The 8,163-nt window shown below is 45.2% G+C and overlaps 1 protein-coding gene across 1 annotated transcript in view; it reads right to left on the bottom strand.

Moving 5' to 3' along the window:
• Nucleotides 1-5,215, bottom strand: part of Gat (sodium- and chloride-dependent GABA transporter) — a 20,967-nt gene extending 15,752 nt beyond the window's left edge. Inside the window, exon 1 of the mRNA XM_080279874.1 lies at nucleotides 4,912-5,215. Within this exon, the coding sequence (XP_080136000.1) occupies nucleotides 4,912-5,215 (304 nt within the window). The remainder of the gene's footprint in view (nucleotides 1-4,911) is intronic.
• Nucleotides 5,216-8,163: the final 2,948 nt, after the last annotated feature.

Here is an 8,163-nt window from a genome sequence, read left to right on the forward strand (position 1 = left end):
TCCCTACCCTAAATCATTTTCTTAACTTCCTGTTACCTTCCCTCTCCTAAATTGACTCTCACTCTCTCTCTCTCTCTCTCTCTCTCTCTGTATCAAGTTCTTCAATTGTTGGAAAGAAGTCAGTGGAAGTATTATTATTATTATTATTATTTTTTTTAGGCTTGACCTGCTAGACAAGACCCTGGAGTCAGTTTGGTCTGTGTATCTATGTAACTCCTCATCTCGTCCCTCCTCTCTCCTCCCTCCCTCATTTCCTTCCCGGCCTTCAATCATCTCCTCTCCCAACCTCCCTCTCCCCTCTCTCTAGGAGCATTATTTTTCCCCTCTTCCTTTCTCTCCCTCTCGCCCCCCCCCCTCTCTCTCTCTCTGACCACTTACCCCCTCCCCCCCACATTTATTATCCAGAAGGCAACCTGGATTTGGAGGCAACGGGACTATAAATTCTTGCTTATATCCGGGTGTCGTTTTGGTGTGATGGAAAACCAAGCTCTGAATCACTCCCGGGGCGGTTTTCAGACGTCTCTCTCTCTCTCTCTCTCTCTCTCTCTCTCTCTCTCTCTCTCTCTCTCTCTCTAAACGATACGAGAAAATAGTGGACCAAACTAATTTTTCAACTTGAGGGATGGGATTACCCGTGAAATGCGAAACTTGATTCGTAGAACCTGTTGCAGACGTGTTGCGGAGACGTTCCAAACCTGTTCCAGTCTTGATTTATACCTCTTACGAATTACTGCCCAGTAGGATTTGGCTTCAAGTGATTTAATGTATTCTGACACGAGCTAATCCAGTCTCATCACACCTTCTCTAATGTAATCTACCTTAACCTAACCTATAGTTCATTATCTAGATCTTGGAGGAGATTCTTGTCCTTTTAAAGCCTGTTTTCATGATAACAGGGTACTGTCCTATTCACATCCAAAACGCCGTCAAGCTCGTCTCTCCGAATGTGTCTTTAGAAAATGAATCGCTTCAAAGTTCCAGGAAAATACCTTGCATTGCTCTTTGTCAACTCTGCGCGAGATGGTCGACTGAAAAAAAAGAGATCTTCATAAACGCTGCCTCAGGAAACTGGTAATGAAGTTCTGTTCCTAGTGTCTCTATATACTTGAGATTACTCCATGGCCTCCCCGAGAAATGCGCCATGGCCCACCAGGGGACCATACCCCTCTGTCTGGGAACCACTGTGACAGCACAAGACAGTACTACGGCCATGCATCTTGTCTAAAGCACTTTCTCGTGTCTAACCTCAAATTCTGGCGCTAACCACTTATTATGCCTCCTCTCTCTCTCTCTCTCTCTCTCTCTCTCTCTCTCTCTCTCTCTCTCTCTCCACTAATAACCTATCAGCCCCTCTCCATTTTTCCTCTTCCAGCCAATCTGCCTCTTTCTCTCCCCTCTCCCTTTCCTGATTTTTATTTCATTTACCCATCTGTTAATTATTCTTCTCCCCTATTCCCTCGTTCTCTCTCTCTCTCTCTCTCTCTCTCTCTCTCTCTTTCGATTTCCTTGAAAACCTCGGATGTTTCCCTTTGTTAGAAAACATTTTCTTATAGAATTATTTTGTCCTCTTCTTTTTCTTCATTTTTCTCTTCCATCTCCTTTCCCTTCTCCTCCTTCCCATCTTCAACCTCCTCTTCCTTCTCCTCTTCCTTCTACCCTTATTCCTCCTTCTCTTTTTTTCTACTCCTATTCCTCCTTTTCCCCTTCTTCTTCCTCCTCCTTCTTATCCTTGTCCTCCTCCTCCTCCTCCTCCTGCTCTATTCCAGAGAAATACCGTGCCTAGCCCTCTCTGTGGAGTGGGAAACACGCCTTCATGCAGAAGAGCATTAATATTATATCAGTAAGGCAGATGTGTCTTTCCCAACGCCACTTAGCCTTCCCCTCACTTCTCCCTTCCCTTCCTCCTTCCCCCTTCCTACCTCCCTCTCCCCCTTCCTCCAATCTCTCCCTTCCCTTCTCCCTCCCCCCCTCCCTTCAAATCTCGGCAATCTTATATATTAATGGGGAATATTAGCCATAAATGATGTCATAGCGTAATGCTTCTGATGGAGGGAGGAACCTTGCGTGAAATTGGTGAGATTTTTTGCTCTGTCTGTTTGTCTGTGTGTCTGTCTCTGTCTGTCTGTCTGTCTGTCTCTCTCTGATTTCCTTTTATCTCTCCACCTGTTGCTCCTCCCACCAATATGAGAGAATTTATCGACAGAGAGAGAGAGAGAGAGAGAGAGAGAGAGAGAGAGAGATGAGAGGGAGGATGGGGAAGGGAAAGAGGAATGGGAAGAGAGGGAGGGAGGAAGGTAAAGGGAGCGGGTAGAAAAGAAAAGGAAGGTAGGGGAGGCAAGGGAAGGAAGGGAGGGAGGAAAGTGGGGGGAAGGGGGAGGGAAGGAGGAAGGAAGGGGATGGAACAGAGGAAGAAAGGGAAGGGAGGAGGAAGGAAGAGGGAGGTAAAAGGAAGGGGAGAGAGATAGGGAGGGAGGGTAGATGAGAAGAGAGAAAGACGGAAGAAAGAATAAAAAAGGGATAGAAGAGGGGAGAGGAAGAGGAGGGAGGAAGCTGAAGGAGAGAGGGATTGGGGTTAATATGCGAGAAGGCTAGAGGAGAAGGGGAGAGAAGTAGAAAGGGGCGGGGAGGAAGGGAGGAAGGAAGAAGGAATGAAGAAGGGGAAGGAGGGAGAAATAGGGGAGAAAGGAGTGGGGGAGAAGGGGAAAACTACAGAACAAGACAAAGGAAGTGAAAAAAAAGATATAGAAATGAACAGGGAAGGGGAGAGGAAGGGAAGAGAAGGAGGAAGGGGCAGGGGAGGAAGAGGCAGGGAGGAAGAGGGATGGAGGGAGGGAGGAAGGGGGGAGAGATGGAGGGGTGGGGGGAGTGGGAAGCATCAGTCACAGGCTAAGCTCAGTGTCACCCCTCCAATTGACTCTTCCCGGCCCCTACCACTCTCGCTCCCACCGCCCTCACCCCTTAGACCCCTCAGTTCTAGCCCTTAACCCTTAGTCCAAGCCCTTAGTGATGCCTCTAGCCCTTACTCAGCCCTTAGTACTATCTTCAACCTTAACCACTACTAACTTAACTCTTACTTCAACCTTAAGAGTTTCCTAATACTCCTCTCTACTTATACTCCTCTCTATCCTCTATTCTCGCTCACTTCCACTGCCCTCTCCCACCAGCCCCTTAACCCCTTAGTTCTAGCCCTTAGTAATGCCTTCAACCCATAGAACAAGCCCTTACTGGAAGCCCTCTGACATATGCTCGTTATTTTCCATTTAATTCCCATACCTCAGGGTTATAAGACATTACTTCAGGTCAACATGCTTTCCATAGAACTTCTTCGTGACCAGCATTACACACACACACACACACAGTCTACCTCTTTCTAATTTCGCTGCTGCCTGCTAGTAATGTTACCTAAAGCCCTTACTATCCCCCCCCCCCCTCAGCAGTCAAGATGGAAAGATGGCAGTTGTAGGCCAAGTTGGAGTAAGAAGTGCATGGTAGCCTACAGAGGAGTAAAATTGTTTTGGGCGAGACAGGACAGAATAAATAATTTGATCCTATCGTATAAGAATTAACTGTATTAGTAGACTTATTTAATAATAAAATAAAAATTTTAAAGATGGCAAAATAGATAGCACTGTTGTTGTAGATAATGTAATTATTGAAAAAGACTGAACACCAAAGGGTGTACTGTTAAGACTGCTTCTCTCTCTCTCTCTCTCTCTCTCTCTCTCTCTCTCTCTCTCTCTCTCTCTCTCTCTCTCTCTCTCTCTCTCTCTCTCTCTCTCTCTCTCTCTAAATACCAGTCTATGGCCTTAATACCACACTAAGTACTTAACACTCCCAGGCTCCTATGACCCCCTTTCAGTTAAATAAAATCGTCCGGCGTTAGTTGGAACGGATTGGTGGAGTTGTGGCCACCGTGAGAAGGCTAATGCTATCTTTAATCTCTCTCTCTCTCTCTCTCTCTCTCTCTCTCTCTCTCTCTCATGGCATTAGATAGACAGACAGATAGATGGGGAGACAGATAGATAGACTGACATACATACATACAGAATGTATAGGAACATAGATAGATAAATAGATAGACAAGCAGAGCTAGGTAGATAAAACAGTGTTAGGGGCAGGATATGTATATTACCCTCACCACTTTGGCACTAGTACCCACCGTCCATATTGAATACATACTATGGCTGTCTCATTCATTGGTATAAGCAGGGTATCTTATTTATTTATTTATTTTCTTGTGGATGATCAGTAAAGTCTGTTCTAAAGAAATTAATGAAACTGTTCCTTGTCTAAGCCTCGAATCGAACCCCCGTCGCTCCAAACAACAGACTCCTCAATCTCCAGCCACTAGAATGGAGGGCTGGGAGAGAGGGTAATGAAGAGATTGGTTGGGCTTATGGCAGAATTAAGAGCAGCAATGAGAGAGAGAGAGAGAGAGAGAGAGAGAGAGAGAGAGAGAGAGAGAGAAATTTTACAAATAGTTGGACCTGGGACAACACACACACACACACACACACACACACACACCAGTACAAAGAATTGCAAACACAAACGTTGAACTCAGTAAGTACACCGAATCACATAGTGGTACACACACACACACAAACACACACATAAGCACACATACATACATATATACATACACACACATACATACACACGCACATAGCACGCACACGCAAGCAAATCCTGACACGGCCCAAGTTAATCCCGCCATAAAGATAAAATTTATGTGGCAAAACACATCAACACACACACACACACACACACACACACACACACACACACACACAAGCCACCCCCATTTATTCTCATGCTTGTAGGAAAGATACGTAAAGCACATAAACATACTGACAACACCACTTCCTCCACACACACACACACACACGCACACACACACTCGGTACTAACCTCCACCATTCTTGTAGCACAAATAAGGGAATCTCCACACGTTGCCAATTCCGATCGCATTGCCCACCAACGATAGGATGAAGTCTAGATGATTGGACCACGTTCCCCTGAGAGCCGTTTCATCGTCCAACTGGGGTTGTTGCGTTGTGTCGACGTTTGCGTCATTCGGCGTCTGGGGAACCGACGTACCGTTCAGCCCATACTGAGTCATTTCTAAGCCTCCGCCTCCGCCGTCGCCTTCTACGTTACCTCCTCCGCCTCCTCCAGAAGCGGTTTTCGCCTTGGTCTTTTCGTCCCCCTCCATCTTGGGTGGCTGGGACTTGTCCTCGTCTGTGATTTTGACGGTTGTGTGGTCCTTACTTGCCCTGTCTTGGGATATGCGCCTTCTTGAAACTCTCTGCGCCTTCTGAAGACTCTCAACGCTTTCTGGGGAGGTACCTAAGTCTTGATTAGGTGTGACTGAGCTTTCTTAGGTTCTTATTCTGTCTTGTTTTGGGTCTCTCAGCGATTTCGTGAGTGTATCTGTGCTTTTTGGACAAGTACTGTGTTTACTTGGGTGTGTCTGTGCTTAATAGTATCTTCTCTTCGTTCTTATGTTGTTAGCTGAGCTTTCTTGGATATTTCTATGCGATTTTGGGTTTTTCTCTGCGTTTCCTTGAGTTATTTCCAGATTCTTGCTTGTGTCTGTGCTTTCTTCGTCTCTTCTTTGGTCGTGCTTGAGTGTATCTGCTTTATTGTTTTTCTCTGCTCCTTCTTGTGCTCTTCTTGGGTTTCTCTTGGTTTTGCCTGCACTTTCTTGGGTTCTAACTCTTGCTTGTGTCTGTGTAGTTTACATATTAGGTACTGAATTAAGTGTATGTAGGTGTGGGTGTAGGACTATAATAAAAGTATCTGATATGCGTTACGGAAATGTACTTAAATCCTGAATAGCCATAGAATCTTGGGAGTGCGCTTGTGTGTGCGTGTGCCTATGAGTGTGCCGGTGTGTGTTTGAGTATGTGCGTGTGCGTGAGGGTGAAGCTGTGTATTGTGCCAAGGTGCTAACTTAGACAGAGGGATAGACAGTGTGTGTGTGTGTGTGTGTGTGTGTGTGTGTGTGTGTGTGTGTGTGTGTGTGTAGGCCTGTATGTGTGAGTGTGTGCCGCTGCTCCTGTATGTGTATATGTGCGCGTGTGTATGTGTGTGTGTGGAGGACCTCACAGGTAGATGGTGACGGTGTGGAGGGCAGCTGATTCACTCGCTTCTGCAACAAAACGAAAAAACACAGAATTAGTTATAGGAAAAAACAGAAGTCAAAGAATGGAGAGAGTAATTTAAAAACAAAAATGCACTTAGAGGTAAAAATCACCATCATCATCATCATCATCATCCCCCATAAGGATAATACACACCCTTGGATCTACGAATATAGCAATGTCCCTATAATAAATGAATTGTGTCTATGTCTGGAAATAAGCTGTTTGTTTACTTTACAGAGAATTTAACAGTGTTGGCTCGACTAGCATCGCTCTCTCTCTCTCTCTCTCTCTCTCTCTCTCTCTCTCTCTCATCGCTACATAAAGGAAGTTCTGTGAAGCCTGTGCCAAACCTGAGGAAGGTATTCTAGGACTAATTTTTCACTTGGAAATTCTGTCAGCCTGGGTCCATTTCTAAACTATTACTGAATTATATTTTCTCTCTTTATGGTGCTAGTCACGAAGAAGTGCTACGGAAAGGATGAAGAGATGTAGCATTATCCTTTTTTTTTTTTTAAGTGACCTATGTGAAATAAGCTGCAAAAGGAAGAAAATCTGGACAAAGTGAAGGTGAAAAGAGAGAGAGAGAGAGAGGGGGGGGGAATTTAATTATTCACAATGTGTTAATCCGGTAATAAAATATCGGGCTGTCAGAATCAACACATTTATAATAATATTAATGATGATGATAATAATAATAATAATAATAATAATAATAATAATTATTATTATTATTATTATTAATGGCGTCTGGCAATAGATAGACTATAACCACCACCACCACTACTACATCTACTGCTGCCACAACCACTACTATTGCCACAACTTACAACCACCACTACCACCACCACTACCACTACCGGTACAACTACCACTGCTACTACCATTATGGGAGAGTAGGAAGAAGAAATAAAAGGATATGGAGGAGGGAAAAAAGGGGAAGGACAAGGAGGACGAGGTGAGAAGGGGAATGAGAGGGGAGGGAAAGAGGAAAGAGGAGGGGAGAAAAAGAAGGGGGGGGTGAGGAAAGAAAGAGGGGAAGACTGGGAATTAGGAATGACGGAAGGGAAAGGGAAGAGAACAAAGAGAAACTGAGGAGGATGGAGGAGGAAAGGGAAAGGGAGGAGGGAAAGCCGGAGGGAAGAACGGAGGAAAGAGGGGGAAGGAGATGGATGATGGGGAAGTGTGAGAAAAGAGAGGGGGGAAGAGAAAGGGAAAGAGGAGACGAGATAAAGGAAAGACGAGGGGGACGGGTGGTGAAGGAGGGAGGAATAACAGAGGGAGTGGGATGGGGGAGAAGAGGAAAGGGAGAAGGAGAGGGGGCGAAAGAGAGGGGGAGGGGAAATTCCAAACTCTCCAAAGCTGAATATAATCGTCTGGAGATAGCAAGAATAAAATACAACTCATGTCCTTGCACTGATCTACGTCACCACGCAAAGTCAGTGAGGCAACAAACAGATAAACTGGGGGGAGAAAATCAGAATATTTTCATTGTTGCTTCTCTCATCGCTTTCTTCCCTCCCTTTCTCATCTTTTCTCCTTCCTTCCTCCCTCACAGCCTCCCTCTCTTTTTTAGCTTACCTCCCTTCCTCTCCTCCCCTCCCTCTCCCTTCCATCTTCCTGATCAGTTTTTATTTTTCATTTTCCCTCTCTGTCTCCTTTCCATCCGTCTTCCTATCTGCGATCAATTATTTTTCATTTTCCTCTCCCTTCTCCTACCACTCACTCTCTCTCTTCTTCTCTATTTCCCTACCTTCTTTTTTTATATATTGCCCTCTCTCTCCCTCTCTTCCTCTCCCTCCCTTCTTTCTTTTTTCCATCTCTCCTCCTTCCTTCTCTTGTTTTTCTATCTCTCCCTCTCCCTCCCTCGCTTCTTCTGTTTCACTCTCCGTCCCTCCCTCCTTTTCTCGTCTTGTCTTCCTCCCCCTCTCACTACCACTCCCTCTCCCCTTCTCTATTTCTCCCTTCCTCCCTACTTCCTTTTTTTACCATTTTTTTTCCTCTCGCTCCCTATCAT

Source organism: Coenobita brevimanus, chromosome 81, assembly GCF_032717465.1.
Source record: "Coenobita brevimanus isolate Jiangsu-jjx chromosome 81, ASM3271746v2, whole genome shotgun sequence".
Taxonomy (NCBI): domain Eukaryota; kingdom Metazoa; phylum Arthropoda; class Malacostraca; order Decapoda; family Coenobitidae; genus Coenobita; species Coenobita brevimanus.